Genomic DNA, 16,571 nt, shown 5'->3' on the forward strand with positions numbered 1-16,571 from the left:
AACTAAGTGGACTAAATACAGCCTTAAAGCTACAAAAAATGGTGTCCTAGAAAAATGGTGGTAAAGGGAAATACCATGAATAAGCAGACCTTGAGTTGTAAATTTTATTGTTCAGGACCAAAGGATGGCCAAAGGCGTGGACATACACTAATTTGTGGACAGTAACTTGTGGTTTGCCTGGATAATGAAGAACTTGGGAGAATATTAGTAACAAGTTCTAAGGTAGAGACATGTGGATGGATCTCTTAGAAAGGGCATGGAATTTGAAACTCTTTAGATTCTATTTGAAAGCTCACCAAAGATATCCTTCAGTAATTTAGTAGAGGGTAGTGGTTGGTTGATTGCATTGTACTTTCCTGTTACAGGACAGTAAAATGATTTTTCCTTATTGGAATATACATGAACCTGAATTTTTCTTTCCTTTCTACAATGCTTCTGCCAGCCTCATCATCCTTATACTTATAAAAAGTCTTATTCATTATCATGAAGTTCTGCAAGTTTTGGAACAAAGAATTTTATAGCAAAAAGTGTGGTAATGGTAGGGTGACCAGGTATCCTAGTTTACCTGAGACTAGATGGCTTCTGGTGAAGTAAAACTTTTGATGTTGAAACCAGACCAGGCCTGGGCAAAGTGGGATAGTTAGTTATCCTACACGGTAGCAAGCTAATGGGATTAACTGGGCTTATTTGTATTCCAAAGTCTAGAAGTGAAGGTAGAGCAATGTTCTGATGGAATAGGAAAATGTCTTACTGAAGATACAGTTATGGCGCCAGTTGGGTAACACCCAGAAAGAGTAGGGTTCTATATTAGAAGATGTAGTACGTGTAGCAAGTCACCAAAATATACCGTGTATAGTACTCACAATCGGAATACATGGGTCCTGAAATCAGGTGTTTTAGTGGGAGTGGTTCCTTTCATTATTACCTACTGATCTTTTTTTTTTTTTTCCTCCCACTTCTCTAGCCCTACAACATTGGGCTGAGTTAATGTGAAGGTTCTGGTTTCCAAGGGAGAGATATTTTTACTGGAAGACATGATAATGATTCTATTAAGTAAGCAATTGAGATTATACATGGCTACTTTGGTCTTCTCCTGGCACAGACCTAGCAGACAAAGAAGGGGGTTACTCTACTGGCTGAGGTGATTAATCTTGACCACTATGGAAAATTATATTGCTGTCTCACATACTAAGGATTCTCACCCTTCAGGAATAAAGGTTTAAGTCATTCCATTCCCTAAAGGACCAGAAGGACCTTAACAAACTGGACATTAGGTAAAAAGAACATGCAAGGGGTGGTACAAGATAGAAATCATATATATCAGTAGTTTTGTCACAAACTAGAGAATTGAGAAATGTATTAGTTATATTTTCTTCTTTGCTTGTTGTGTATATATACTGTACATGTAACTAATTTATTTTTTATTCCTTATTTCCCATTACTGTTTTATATAGGATTATTGTCACTTAAATTCCAGTTTATTCTTTAGGTTGCAAAATGTTCATGTAGATATGATTTAGAGCAAAAGTTATCGTTGTCAGAGCTGTGACTTCCCAAATATGACTATAGAAATTGTTAGGACTTTATATTTTTTCTTTTTGGAGAGAGATTGAGAGTGGCTTCATTTGTTGTTCTTATACACAAGTTCAAATATATGTATCAGGGTCTATATGAATGTTGAGAAGCCAAGAGTGTGAACTGGGATGGCTATTGAGCTATTCTCTCTCAGATCCAAATATACTCTTGAGGTAGTGCTGAACTTTTAACTCTGTAAATGACATCACACACGTATATTTTTATTTCCATCTGGCTTTCAGACAGGTTTTGCAGATAAAAGATATTAGAGCAAGATTGGAAGGTAGAGGAAAGAAGGAATTCTTTCTTCCTCTTTGCTTGTTGTTTCTATCTGGACTCCCCAGCAATGACACTTTGAACTCAGAGCAATTGGCTGTAGTCCCCAGCTTCTTTCAGTACTTCTTGAAGCACCCTCAAGATGAGCACAGAGGTCCGAGAAGCTCCATAGGGCTGCCCCTTCAAACTCCTAAATTCAGATCATCCTAAATGATCCCCATTTTTCCTTAGCTCAAGGAGGACAGGGGAAAAGCACCAGCTTCTTGTTGTCATCATCTGGGTTATTTTAATGTCTTTTTTTTTTTTTTTTGCTTCTTAAGTTATCCAATACTTGTATAACTAAGCTCTTATATTAAATTCCTTCTGCTGACATATCTTCTGTGGTTTCTGTTTTTCTCACTGGTCCCCGACCAATATGGAGGTGAAAAATATAGGTGATGCGGGAGAACAAGGTGTCAGTGTGGAGTTATTTTTAGGGAGTATATTGTAAGTGCTGGCAAAGTGAATGGAGTAATTGCTGAAACGTCAGCGATGTTCTGGTCTCAAGGCTGTCGAATGTGATCACACTGTGAGACTCAGACCCCACGATACCCCAGAAGCCAGTTAGGGAACAGACCCACTGTAATTGCCTAGCAGTCTTTGAAACTGTACATCTTCCCTGCTCGCTTTCATGTAAACACCAGATGTGTGTTTGGTCTATGTCTGGAGGCTCTTTGTGTTTTCCTCCCATGCTTTGACATTCTTTGATATTTATACCTGGCGAACATGAAATAAAGACTACGTGCAGTTTGTTGCTGCTGCTGTTTTGCTGGCAGAGGCAGCCCTGCACGTCCACTCAACCTAAGTGTCTGAGAACTTTGTCTTCAATGTGCAGCTACATGTCAGGAAAAGAGAACTATGAAGGTGTAACTGAGGAGCTAAAAACATGGTGTAAGATGTTCTCAGACTTGTGATGAGCACCAGAAGATGAAGGGAGGTATTGAATCACTGTATGGTACACCTGGAACCAATATTACATTGTATGTTAATTATACTGGAATTAAGAAAAAAAAAGATGTTCTCAGAGAGTAAGTGAGGTCTAGATCTAGTAGGGCTTGCTTTGAGGACTCTATAAAGATTTTAGCTCTTGTCATGAGTATGATGGGGAGCCATTGGGATGTTTATCATTGTGTAGCCTCTAAAATAAAATGTGTAGCTATCCTTGCAAGATTAAAAAAAATCATTTCTTGAACTGCTCTGTTCTTTCTCAGTCTTTTCCTTCTTATTTCTAACTTTCCCCTCTCTTGTCTCCATTCTTCCCCCATTGAAAAGCTTATCACAGAATGCATTTTTTTTTTCAGATACAGCTATAGTCTATAACTTGTGACTACTCTGTTTCTCAGTCCGACCTAAGAAAACTTCTGAGTATATTACAGAATACTGCAATTTAAGAAATTTTTGCTCTGAAGAGAGTCTTGCTGAGATGGCAGGTCTAAAATGAATTGTTCTTGGATTCTAAGTACAATCAAAGTTTTTGAGAGTTGTTCCGTTTTATTCTAAGACTGATGGAAAATTTACCTAGAATTTTTCTGCTTTAGTGATTGGGTAAATTCGTGTCAAATTCTTTTGGTTTCTGGGACTTTTCTTTGATAGGCTAAAAAATAAAACACACCTACCCAGCTGCCAAACACACAAAACAGGTCGGGACCATTATTACTTTCTATTCGCTTTCCCCCCAGCTTCCTGAAACTTGATGGGACTTTGAAAACTAATGAGCCTGAACTTCCTGTTCTGATGACAGGATGTAATTCTTAGGTTTCTCAGTGTATTTTAACACATCAGAGTTCCAGTGATACCTAGCAAAACTGCCCACAAAATGCATTGTGTCCAGTTTAATGATTAAGTCAAATGTAATTTTTATTGGAATTATTTTTTATAAATAAAAATTTTCTCCACAAATTTCATAAGAACTTTCAAAAACATGGAAAATGACAAAGAAAAGCAGTCATCCAACATGTCACTGATTTATTTAATTTGTGCTCCATTTCCTTCCACTATGTGTTTAAAATATGTTTCATGTATAATCATGTATTCTGTATTTAAAAAATCATTCAGCATGATGTCCCTACCTCAAATGCTTTTAGGAATGGAGTGAGGTATAAGTGAAGTGGAGTATCAAATATATATTAAGAATTTTTCTGTTTTAGTAGTTGAATAATATGCAACAATTTATTAATAATTCTCTCATTGTTTGACATTTAAATTATTTCTATTCTTATTAATATATGTAATGGTGTGACTAATATCTTCATGCATATGCTTTTGTTCAAAATTGGGATAGATTCTAACAAATTGAGTTACCAGGTCAAGTAATATGAAAAACTTAACAGCTTATGATACACTTTGTCAGATTTCTTCCCTAAAGGCCAGTTAACACTGTTATCAGAAATATAAGAACACTGATTTAACTGCTTCCTGGACAGCACAGGGAATTAGCTTTATAAAAATGAGATTTATTTGTGCTAGTTTATTAGGTAAAAAAGCATAACTCATTGTTTTAACTTTAGTTCATTTGTTTATCAGTGAAGCTGAATATTTTCTGAGATTATTTACTACCTTTATTTTCTCATTTGTTAATAGTCTCCCTTTCTTGCGATTTGGCAGTCCCTGAAAAGATGGGGACAGATGGGACCAGTAGCTTTGTGCTTTCAACTGTGTGACTTTTGCAGACTAATTTAGATGGAAGAGACTTGTGAATTACTACAAGTTGTTTCTTGAGGCAGTAGATTTTTCTGCGAGCACATAGGGAGCTTGGGTCAAAAACCATAAATTGCAATGACACAGGATGGCATCTGAGAGATAAGAACTTGAAATCTTTGTGACTTAAATACTTTTAACCTCATTTTATACATGTTTTGTAATTTTCCATGGTTTATCAAGGTTTTAGTGTATGTGTCAGTAGAATTTCTTTCTCCTTTGACAGAATCATTCATACTTGTTTACTAAAAGTTTATCTCTCTTGGAGAATGATTGCACCAAATGGATGTTGACAGAGATGCTAAAAGTGATTTTGGATGAACACGACCTGACATTGGATCATTGCTTGACATGTCAGTTCAGCTCGCTGAAGCAGGGGCTATTACAGATAAAATAGGGACCTTCTACATCAGATAAGAAATATTTTGTGACACCTCTTAAGTTTTTTCTTTCTTGATCACATCTGTATCTCAGGCTCCTAGAACAGTACTTGGCATGTAATATGCTCTTGATAAATATGTCTTGAATTGAGTGAATCAAGATAAGCTTCCATTATTTTTGTCCCTGATTCTCAAGAACTCTCCTATCCTTTGCTTTACTACTATTGTTTGATCATGTGCTCTTATCAGGATATAATATTCTGATATAGTAATAATAGTTGAAGTTCTACGATTAGAACTGCCAGGCAGCATCCTAAGGATATTTCATGCATTTTGTAATTTAATCCTCACAGTTTCCTCTATGATGTAGGTACAATTATGATCCCTAAATGTCTAAGCTATATGAGAGTAAGAATTTGATCTTGCTTATTCACTGCTTTATCTACAAGCGTAGAATATTGTGTGGGACATAGTAGAAATGTAATAAATATTCATAGAATGAATACATCAATTTATTTTTCATTGATGAAGAAACTGATGCTTATTATTCATCAGCCAAATCCAGACCTTTTTGAGGCAGAACACAAGATCTTTCAAAATTTGTCAAGAAGCTCTAAGCCCAGCCCTAACCTTGCTATAGCGAATGTACAACTTTGGGTACGTTTTCAACCTGATGTTCACCTTAAGCTAAGGATAAAATCTGTCAGAAGTTTTGGCTTAAGTCGGAAAATGTTTACTGTTTATAACCTCAATCATCTTTGATGGTACATGGCTTCAAATATATCAAAAGCTCCTTCGATCTGCTGCATATATCATTGTTGGATTTAGATATGCAAAATGGACCTTGTGCTACATCTAGGAGTAGTAATGTTTTGCCTGGTATGCTAAGGGAGATTTGGATTTCTGAAACCAGAAGATTGTGTGGAGCTTGAGATGTGGCAAAACTGAAAAAGTTTGGGGGCGTTGTGAAGACCAAAAGACTTAGAACCAGGGGAATTTAATATTCTGTTAGAAGTTACTTTGATTTTTTGTAATTAAAATCCTTATGAGTCCCCACAGATATGTCTACTATATATGCAAATAACTTGTTAAATGGATTTTCTGAAAAACTGAGGAAAAGGGGGAGACTTACATTTAAGTTTTTATATGGAATAGAAAAATAACCCATTACCCTAACTAATTGAGCACAAACAAAAGCTTGGAAAACAGAAAAAAACATTCAGGAAAATCCAGAAAATTTTAGCTATGGGAGGAGATTATCACTTCCATAGGGTGTGAAAGTTGGTTTAAACCAATTATTAAAGTAATAAAATGAGGCCTTTAGACAGAGTGTCTCTAATGCCTTGGCAGTCTATGTAAGCAAACTAAAACCTTAGCCAGTCAATGCACTCAAGTCTGAGAAAATGAAACCTCACATCAACTAGTCAGTTAACTAAGCTTTCCCAAATAAGGCAAAACCTCCTTAAGCTAGAGCCAATCAAATAATTTTCTTGCTTTGCTTCCATGTCTTCTCTATAAAAACCTCTTTACTAGCTTCCAGCCATTTTTAGTTTAGTGCTGCCCCATTTTGAGGTACGCTCAATACACACTTGAAAATATTAATGTACCTCAGTTAATCTTTCAACACAATCATATCTAGGTGTCCTGGGAAAGAGACAGTTCAGCCAGCATCTGACTCACACTCTGGTTCATAGTCAGTTTCCTTTCTTGTTCATGTTCTTGGTGCTCAGATCCTTGGATTTCAACTTCTGATTCTTTAATCCCAAATTCCTTGGGTGAGTCCCTGACCTCTTACTTCTTTTTCCCTTCCCTGAGTCTCTGATTCTTTCCTATCTTTTCCTCCAACTTGAGATCTATTACCATATTTTGACATATAAAACTGTCAATTCTTTAGCTCTTGACTACTTATATATCTTCTTAATTCATCAATTTATCTAATCAATTATTACATAAGTATATTGAGGATTTACTATATGTCAAAAAAAGTATAGGCAGACTTGATTTGAGGAATCTCGGACTATGAAGGTGGGAGACACTTGGAAACAGGAAAAGTATAATACAATTAATTTTGCAAAGGCTACCATAGATAGAATCTGGAAAAGCTTCACGAAAGTGGTGTCATTCATGATGGGTCTTAAAATACCAATGGGATGTTGTCTGAAAAAAACACAAGGGGAAGGGTATTTTAGATAGAGGCAAAGATACAGAAGCAGGGAAGCATATTGGATTAGAACAATGATAAATTTAGTGTGATTGAAATGTAGGGGGAATGAGGTGGGAGATACATCTGTGGAAATAAGTTAGAATGAAATCATGATGTATCTTAATATGGTATGATGATGATGTTGGGACAAACACACTGGGAAAAAAGAGCCAAAGTCCATTTTAAGTATGGTTTTGTTTCTTAGATTTAATGCCAATGGGAAGGGTTAAGCACAGTGCATAGGTCATTGGTGTCAGGTTGGTGGATTAGGAATCTATGCTACAGCGCTAGACCAGGTGTGGCAGTAACAGAACCTTGACTTTGTCAGGGCAGCATGGTGCCCAACTACTAATATTCTCCTTCCCAGGCTGCAGTGGACATGGTTTTGACCAATTATATGTAAGCAAAAATCACTAAATCAGGATTCTGGGAACACTGCTTGAAAGGTACCCTGATAACAGAGTGTGTCTTCAGCCTCTTGCCCTTACCCTTCTTCCTGCCTGAAATGTGATTGGAATGTGTGTAGATGTGGCTACCATCTTGTAAAATGAACAGGAAAGCTACCCAGGAGGGATGGGGGAACAGGAAAGTTGAATGACTCAGGGTCTTTGATAATCCCTGATTGATCATTACTGCTTAACTTTCTCAACTCCAGATTTTATGTTACATGAGGAAAGCAAACCCTATCTTGTTGAATCCACTGTTGGCTGGATTTTCTGTTGCTTAAGTTTGAATAAATTTTAATTGGTACCTTGAATAATAGAGAATGATGACTTGGAATGAAGGAGTGATAATGTGGGTGGGGGAAATTGAGAAAAATAAATCAAGAGTCATTTCTAAATAGCATTAGAAGTGATTGGTTTTATAGGGTGAAGTTGATTTGAGTAATAGTGTGCTGGATTGGGAGTTCAGGAGGGTGCCATTTGCCCTCCTGTAGCAGGAGGGTAATAGAAGATTGCTCACACATGATGACATATGACCTTCGCCAGGTCCAATCTATCTCTCCAGTTGTTTCAAATGGCTGCTTGTTCTGGCATTTGGCCAGACCCAGAGCTTTGTTGAGAAAATGCCTGGCCCTGTTCACAGGTACTTTTGTGGTTCACAAGGTACGAATTTTTTTCTGGAAGAAAATTTATGTCAGGCTGTTTATTTTTCACAAAAAGAATATTAAACCTGCCACTTTACTCTTTGATATCTAAAGTGAATGGATTTTTCTATTATCAATAATACATAATACCCACACTTTGGACATGTACCAAGGAGCTGAAACTTAATTGATTGTGATACAGAACCTGCCAAAAATGTGGTTGAAGCAATGAGGTTTTTAAGAGAAGGAATCTATACAACACATTAACCATCCATTCCTCAGAGCACTCTAAAAGTTCTCTCTGGATGTCAAGTTAAATAAATAGAAAAAAAAGTATGCTAGGGCTACATAAGCTTAGGTCTATTAGCTTTTATCAAGAATTGATAAGGATCCACAAAAACAATAATATCCATGATTTATTGAGCTCTGTGTTAAGCATTTGACATCAACATTTCACACAACAACACCTTCGGTTCAATATTATAATTTCCTATTATCAGATGAGAAAACTGAGGCTCAGGAGGTTAAATAACTTCCCCAAGGCCACACAGCTAGTAAATGAAGGAGGCAGTATACAAACCCAGGTCTGGGATTTGAGATCCTCTGTTTTTTAAAAAATGATACCATACTGTGATCAATAATAGCTGTGCAAGATGTCCACTTTCTCATTCCCAGCCACTGTGAATATGTCTACATGATTAAATTCAGGACATCAAGAAGGGGAGATTATCTTGGGTTTTTTGATGGGCCCAACCTAATGACATCTTTCCTGGCTGTGGAGAGAGGGAAATATGACCATGGAAGAATGGTCAGAAAGATACAACTTTGTTGGCTTTGAAGATGGGGGAAGAGATACAGGAGTCAATGTTGGAAGCCTCTAAAAGTCATAAAGCCAAGGAAAGGGACTCCTTTAGAGTCTCCAAAATGCACATATTTCTGCTGACACCTGATTTTAGCCCCATGAGACCCACATCAAACTTCTAACCTCTGCAACAGAAAGATGATAAATTTGTGTTGTTGTAAGCCACAAAGTTTGTGCAGATTGTTATGACAGGAATAAAAAACTAATACGTGTGCCAACTCTCTAACATGTTTGCTAAATTCTTCCTGACTTTTACTTCTGGAAAAAGTATGTGTTCACTCAAATTAGCATGAAATGTATTCAAAGCTCAATGATGTTTTTCTTTTTGCCTTAGCTGACCGGAATGCCAGAGCCAATTTTAGAATTCAACTGTAATTATGTTACAGGTAAGAATATTTTTTTCTGTCTTCTATATGGTTTCTGATCTCTTCTTATATTTTTATTTTTGCATTTTCATGTGTATATTCACACATGTACTTTTATATCAAGATGTTGCAGAGAGAAAGAACAAGAAAGAAAGAGAGAGAGAAATAGAGAGAATAAATGGGAATAAGACAGAGTGGAGTTAGGACAGGGAGAGAGAGAGGAAAGAAAACCAGTCAAGTTGTTTTATGAAAGTGGAGAGATGATGTTTATACTGAGATGTCTCAGTGGTATCAAGGGACATATTTGAATGATTGCTTTTAAAACTTAAGATCATCCTAAAGTTTTGTCCAACTTTATAAATGCTTTGTAAATGGGTATTCTGGGAAGAGGTATTACCTTGCCATTGCTGTTTTTTGCTTATATGTACCTATCGGACCTATGTCTTTCCGGTCATATGCAAATATCCATTTTAGAGATGCAGCCCCACCCTTTTTTGAGGGGATTTACATACAATTACACCTGGACTGTGGTATTGTAATGACACTGCTTTCAATTTTAGTGGGGAGGCTGATGAAAACATAAGAAAGCTGAATGCATTTAAGACAAAGATTTCTAATACAAATGAGATTTGGTTTGTACCTTGCTGGGTATACAAAAGGTAGGCTGACCACATTGTCAGAAGGGAGCCACATCATTAATCAGAATCCTGTTCTTGCAGGACGGAAAGTGAATTAGGGAGTCATGATTTCAGAAAAAGAAAAATAGCCTTCTGCCACCTCCATTGCAATATTTGTGTAACTAAGCAACAAAATTCTCCTATTTAGCAAAGCCCTAATGATGCTGACAGTACGGTCTTGGAATAATGCTTAATACAACTTCATTATCCCCACCACTCTAGCTCTATTGCATATGCAGTGCCTGATTAGGGAGAACGAGAAGCAGAGTGAACGCTGTTTGGTGCACCTGCATCTAAAAAGACCAAATAAAGTATTGATTTGGATGAATCTAATGACGGTCATTTAGCGTGTTTATCTACTCAGAGCATTCATTTGAGCTGACAAAGAATGCCGTACAACCCACTGTTAAATGTATCCTAGAATTGTAAAGCCTTAATGATTCTGTCATGCTAGGTCACATAGACACAAAAATGGTGACATTGGCTGTTACCAACTCTATTGACACCTGGTTATAGTCTATCTCGAAGGAAGATTTTGAGGAAAACTGAAGATTGAAATCACCTGACGGTTTTTCGTATGTCTTTTGAAACTTGAAAAACCTCCTTTCTGCGTTAAGGTTTCTGTTATTTCTGCAGAAAATCTAATTTTAAGACTCCAGGAAGATTGTTTCTTATTTCCTGCTTTTCATGCAGAGAAGTTGCTTCAAAGGATACCAATACCTTTGCAGAAATTCTCTTCTTGTATTTTCTCCCCCCTTTCTTTTGACCCTGACTTTTCTTCCAAGTATGCGGTTTCCAAGGGTTATCATCATGGAACAGATGTTAAAGAAAGATGCTGAAAATAAAATCCATGACTGTCTTGGTTCAGAATCTTTTCAAATGTTATTATGGCCTCCAATAAGTGACATTTATGCCATAGCATTTTAAATTCACAAAGCAGTTTAGAGGTATCCTCCCAATTTTTTCAAACGATCTCACCATCCTTTGTATTGACCTTTCTCTGTTATCGGATGCATTTTTATAGTGCCCGAACATAGAGACATAAAGGGGAAATATTTAATGTTTCCTTCTGCCATTTCTGTGGTGACATGCAATACTTAGAGCACATGACCCTAGACGATTTTATTTCTCTTAGAATTAAAGTAAAAATAAAAAGGATAAAAAACGAGCACACACATAACTTCTTTAGAAGTGAGGGGTAGACTAAGTGGAAATAATCTTCTAACTTAGGCTAGCAGTGAGAGGTCAAATCCTCTTCTGATTCTTTACTGGTAAAGAGACACACATTAAATCAGGCCATTCAGATCCAACACGACTGTTTATATATCCTCAACTAGCTTGACAAAAAGTTAATGTGGTCAGCTATTTTTATTTTTGTTTATATTACTTTGGCAAAACTTTTCACTTTGAATACTATTCTGGTGTTCCAGAGGGGGGGAAGAAACCTCTTGGCAAATTGGTTACTTATAACAATAATAAATTACATAAAAATACATCTTGACCTATAGTCTTGGCAAACTGTTCTCAACCCCACCTCCTTCCTTTTTATTTTTAAAATATGTATTTATTTTGATAGGGAGCACATGTGGGCGTGCGCATGAGCAGGGGAGGGCCGAGAAAGAGGGAGAGAGAGAATTCCAAGCAGGCTCCAGGCTTAGCACAGACTCCAATGCGGGGGTTCAATCCTATAATTGTGAGATCTTGACCTGAGTCAAGAGTGGACCTTAACCAAATGCATCACCCTGGCACCCCAACCTCACCCCCTTCCTGAGTCAAGTACGTTATTTCAATTGTCTACTTGCATTTAGAAGTTAGGAAATCTTCATATCAACTTGTTCTAGTGGCATTATGGCTTACAGAAAGGAGAGAAGGCAGACTTTTTTTTTTTTTTTTTTTTCATAACGTATGCCTGATATTGGGCTAGGTGTATTTAGTACATTCTCTCAATTACTTTCCACTTATAAAAAAGTGTCATGTGCTTCATTTTACAAATGAGAATATTGAGGGTCAAAGGAATATTGTAATTGGTTCTAGGTCACCCAACTAAATAAGCGACAGGGCATGGATTGAAACTCAGATTTTTCTGACTTGAAAACATTTTTTTACATTGCCTGCATTTTGAAAATTTCTGCTTGGATCTGAGCTTCAGACATGTAGACAGATCTGAATCATTTTGAATATGTCTCCTTTTTATGAAAGCAGAGAGGGTTAATTTAATTACTAGTTTCTCTTTTAAACTGTGCTCAACTATAATTTAAATGTATATATTATTATGCAATTACATGAAAATGAACCCACAAGGGTAACTCCTTTTGATGCTTTCCAAAGGAGGTAATTCTAGCTATTTGTCCAGTATGATGTTATAACTTAAACTTCATAGAAATTGAAGAGTGTTTTCATTGAGTTGTTAATTTTGAAGAGCTTTATATATATGCTTGATGATTTTTTTTTGTATAATTTCTTTTTGTAATTATGGTATAACAATGTGTGAACTAATACATGTATATTTAACAAAAAATTACAACTTAAAAAACTTCACCTTTTTTAAAATCATGAATTATCATGATGAAGTAAATTCTCTAAATATGTGCACAACAGAGCTACAGTTATTCAGTTGCTAATAGGTCACAATCTTTCTAACCGTAATTTGAATAGATGTATATAAAACAATTCATTTTGCCACCTAGTTAGTTTTTAGCAGATGTAAACATTCTTAATAGGACACTCCAGCCCTGTTACTTACATTTGTAATCTTGAAACTGTGGTTGTATATATTTAAAAGCTTTCCCAGCTGAGTAACTGATGACATTCACTTCTTATTATGAACTGGTAAATCAATCGTTGGAAGAAAAAATGAGAAGCACGTATACATACAGAGAGACAGATACATCTAGCCTCTACAGGAGACTTTACTGTGATTTATTGGTCCTTTAACGTCTCCTCAGGCTTTTTTCTCCTTTTAGGTATATTCCTGGAGATCCATTAAGACTTTTTGGAGAATGTATTAATTTTTCAAGCCAGCAGGATATCATTTAGTCAATAAATAGGTTTATAGCATCAGTTGCATTCAGGGCTTAGAGACCTTTTATTTTCTAAGGCTTCATATGTTGGATTCCAGCATCTGTGTGTTGTGTCCATGTATGTTACGCAGTGGTGGTGGGAACCGTTGTAGTAGTAATCTGGCATACTGTATTTTCATTCAACTGGGATTTCTAAAGGCATATAAGGATTATATTCATTTTTTTCTCTCCTAACACCCCATCAATCGGTACTCACCTGGCATCTTTATTAATTCTCTACAACTATCTAGCATTCATTTTGGCCAATATGTTGTAGCTCATGGGTATTGGATTTAGCACATTGAACACCTGATGTTCATTCTTTAGGAAATGACCTTTGGTCTAATTTAATGAGGATCAAATTTGAGTCAGGTGTAGTAAATAGAGCTTTCCTCATGATGACATGATTTACTAGAATGCCTAAGTAGCAAGTTCTTTCTAGGATGGTGCCTCTTATTGGTATAAATCCAATGTTGGTATTATTAGAAAATTTCAGAAGATGGCTTAAAATTTTGAAGTGTTTTGGGTAGGGCTTTATTTTGGCTACTGACAAATAAAATGAATTTCTTTTAGCTTAATGCTATATTTTCACATAATGTGTCATTAATGTTTAATGCTTGCAAGATATCATTTGTGCTAAGTCCCAGGGATTTAGTTATTAAAATTATTAACGTATGGAGCCATCCACAAAATTTTGCATTTTGTGTCTACTTAAAACCATGATTTTGAAATCAGTTGTATCAGTAGATAGTTATTATTTATTAAGCACCTTTTAATATGTGTAAAATACATAGTACATGAAAAATTAGATAAACTCAAAACATTTATTCTCTTAAAAAAATTGGGAAACTATTATGAAAGACAACAAACTAATTTGCTTAAATTGCCTTTTCCATAGTGAGACTGACTATAATATATGCACTTGTAAAATGCAAAAACCATGGCAAGCATTTAGAAAACTGTACAAATCAAAAATTATCTGAAATAGAAGTAGCTATGACAAAACATAACTTCTGCTTTGGTGAGTTTAAGATGATCTGAATTGGTTTCTAGTTGTGACACAGAAAAAAAAAAAAGAAGTTAAGGTTGGGGAAGCACTTCCCTGGGGTCATCCAAAGTTGTATTGCTATGGGTTCAGGAAACTCAAAATCCCTCAGAAATCATGGGCCAGCTCCTGGGAATGAGCAACAACTATCCAAAGCAACTATTGGGAACTTTCAGCCTGAAGCGTGCTACTCAAAATGCCAGCCATCCAGAAGATAAGGAGCTTGTCTCAGAATGTAAATCAATACATGGTTCCCTTCATTGAGAAAATCTTAGTATAAAAAATATATATATTAGCTGAACTGTTGCTCCATGACATAGCTTTGATGCAAGTTCCTTATCTTGTCAGATAGACTTGCCAGAGAGACTGGCAGCTAGTCCATGAACCACATTTTGAGTAGCACTGGCCTAGAGCAGAGCTTTTCATTCTAGGCACTATCGACATGTAGGACTAGCTTGTCCAAACTACTTGATTGTGTGGGCTGTCCTGTATTGGATGCGTGTAGGACATCACTAGTTGCCCCCGGCACCTGCCTCAGTTAGTTGTGATGATCAAAATGTTTCCTAAGATAGCCAATATTCCATTAGTGGGGGTGGGGGTGGGAGTGGGGACAAAATTGCCCCAGTTGTGATCTACTGGCCTAGAGGATTTATTTCTTAACTTCTAAGTGATGTCTCTATTGGTACCATTCATAGCATCTGAATGCCAATCTATGGATAAAGTACAAAGTACAAGAGGGGTGCCTGGGTGGCTCAGTTGGCTAAGGATCTGACTTCAGCTTAGGTCATGAGCTCATGGTTCATGGGTTCAAGCCCCACACGAGGCTCTGTGCTGACAGCTCGGAGCCTGGAGCCTGCTTCAGATTCTGTCTTCCTGTCTCTATGCCCTTTCCCTGCTTGTGTTCTGTCTCTCTCTGTCTCTGTCTCTCTCTCAAAAATAAATAAACATTAAAAAAAAAGTACACGAATTTATTTAGGACTTACTACTTCAGTTTTCCATTAAACAATTACTTTGTGACATAACATAGTATACTTAGTGTGTTTAAAGTAATACACAAGGGGTGCCTGGATGGCTCAGTCGGTTGAGCGTCCAACTTCGGCTCAGGTCATGATTTCGCTGTCTGTGAGTTCAAGCCCCGTGTCAGGCTCTGTGCTGACAGCTGACAGCTGGGAGCCTGGAGCCTGTTTCAGATTCTGTGTCTCCCTCTCTCTCTGACCCTCCCCCATTCATGCTCTGTCTCTGTCTCTGTCTCTCTCTGTCAAAAATAAACATCAAAAAAATTTAAAAAAATAAATAAATAAATAAAGTAATACACAAGGTTATAAAGAGTTCATCATATTTTTTTTCTACAGAGGTATTCAAGGCCTAACACCAGGAACACAGCCTGATCTATCTCTGGAAATGGTTTTAACTGACACAAACAGGATCAGTTAGTTATCTTTACCATTATAAAAAGTAGAAAATAAATTAAGCCCTGGTATTTAAACAGAACTGTTAATTAAAAATGTCTTTTTATAATGAAATTAACTATGTACTGAAATGTTAGAAAATATGTTCCTGACCAACTGTTCTCTGAATGCAAAGCCATATGTTTGCTTTCTTCTGGTTATTTATAAATAATAGGAGTAATAACAATAGCAATACAATAACACGACTTCCTTACATTTGGAGAGTACGTTGTACGTCTCAAAATGCATCCACAGACCTTATTTCTTACATCCTCAGGTCAGTATCTCTGTCTGTTATAACAAAATCTGCAGTCTTCGTTCTGGCCTTTCTTATTCTAACAGAAACAAGATAGAGATCACAGGAGCATAGCACACTGGTTTTTCTACACACACACACACACACACACACACACACACACACACTGAGTGATGTCACTTTTCTCACTACCTTCATAAAGAACAATGCCCATATAAGTTTTTCTGAATTCTGCCTGATAAAAGAGCCAGTCTAAATCATACTAGAGCCTAAAAAATTTTAAAAAAAGTTTGTTTTCAAATAGTGGGTTTACAAGGTTTTCTTTGGTTGTTGTGTTTTTGTTTTTGTTTTGTTTTTTTGTTTTTGTTATTTGTTTTGGTTAAAGTAGTTAGACATTGTGTGTAAGCTGGAAACCAGAAGGTTTTAATGGATCTTACTGACCTGTTATATAGGATTTGATTTATTTTCCCCCTCTTGTTGGGGCAAATGTCAGACTTGGAGTTGTCAGGTTTAGTAGTGGTGAAAAAAAGGAATATTCTGGAGAATCAGAAATATCAGTGGCATACCTCACTGTTCTAGGTCCTTCAAATGCAGAAAAGTTT

At 36.4% G+C, this 16,571-nt stretch overlaps 2 protein-coding genes across 4 annotated transcripts in view; one reads left to right on the top strand and one right to left on the bottom strand.

Annotated features, from left to right (window-relative positions):
* GALNTL6 (polypeptide N-acetylgalactosaminyltransferase like 6) overlaps positions 1 to 16,571 on the bottom strand; it is a 1,197,302-nt gene that overhangs the window by 294,014 nt on the left and 886,717 nt on the right. The gene's annotated exons all lie outside the window — the stretch shown is intronic.
* LOC109262420 (polyadenylate-binding protein-interacting protein 1-like) overlaps positions 1 to 16,571 on the top strand; it is an 85,223-nt gene that overhangs the window by 58,371 nt on the left and 10,281 nt on the right. Inside the window, exon 2 of the mRNA XM_019441002.2 lies at positions 9,454 to 9,505. Coding sequence (XP_019296547.2) covers positions 9,463 to 9,505 — 43 coding nt within the window. The 5' untranslated portion in view covers positions 9,454 to 9,462. The remainder of the gene's footprint in view (positions 1 to 9,453; positions 9,506 to 16,571) is intronic.

The sequence above is a fragment of the Panthera pardus genome, unplaced genomic scaffold (assembly GCF_024362965.1).
Source record: "Panthera pardus isolate Hobbes unplaced genomic scaffold, ASM2436296v1 HiC_scaffold_13, whole genome shotgun sequence".
Taxonomy (NCBI): Eukaryota; Metazoa; Chordata; class Mammalia; order Carnivora; family Felidae; genus Panthera; species Panthera pardus.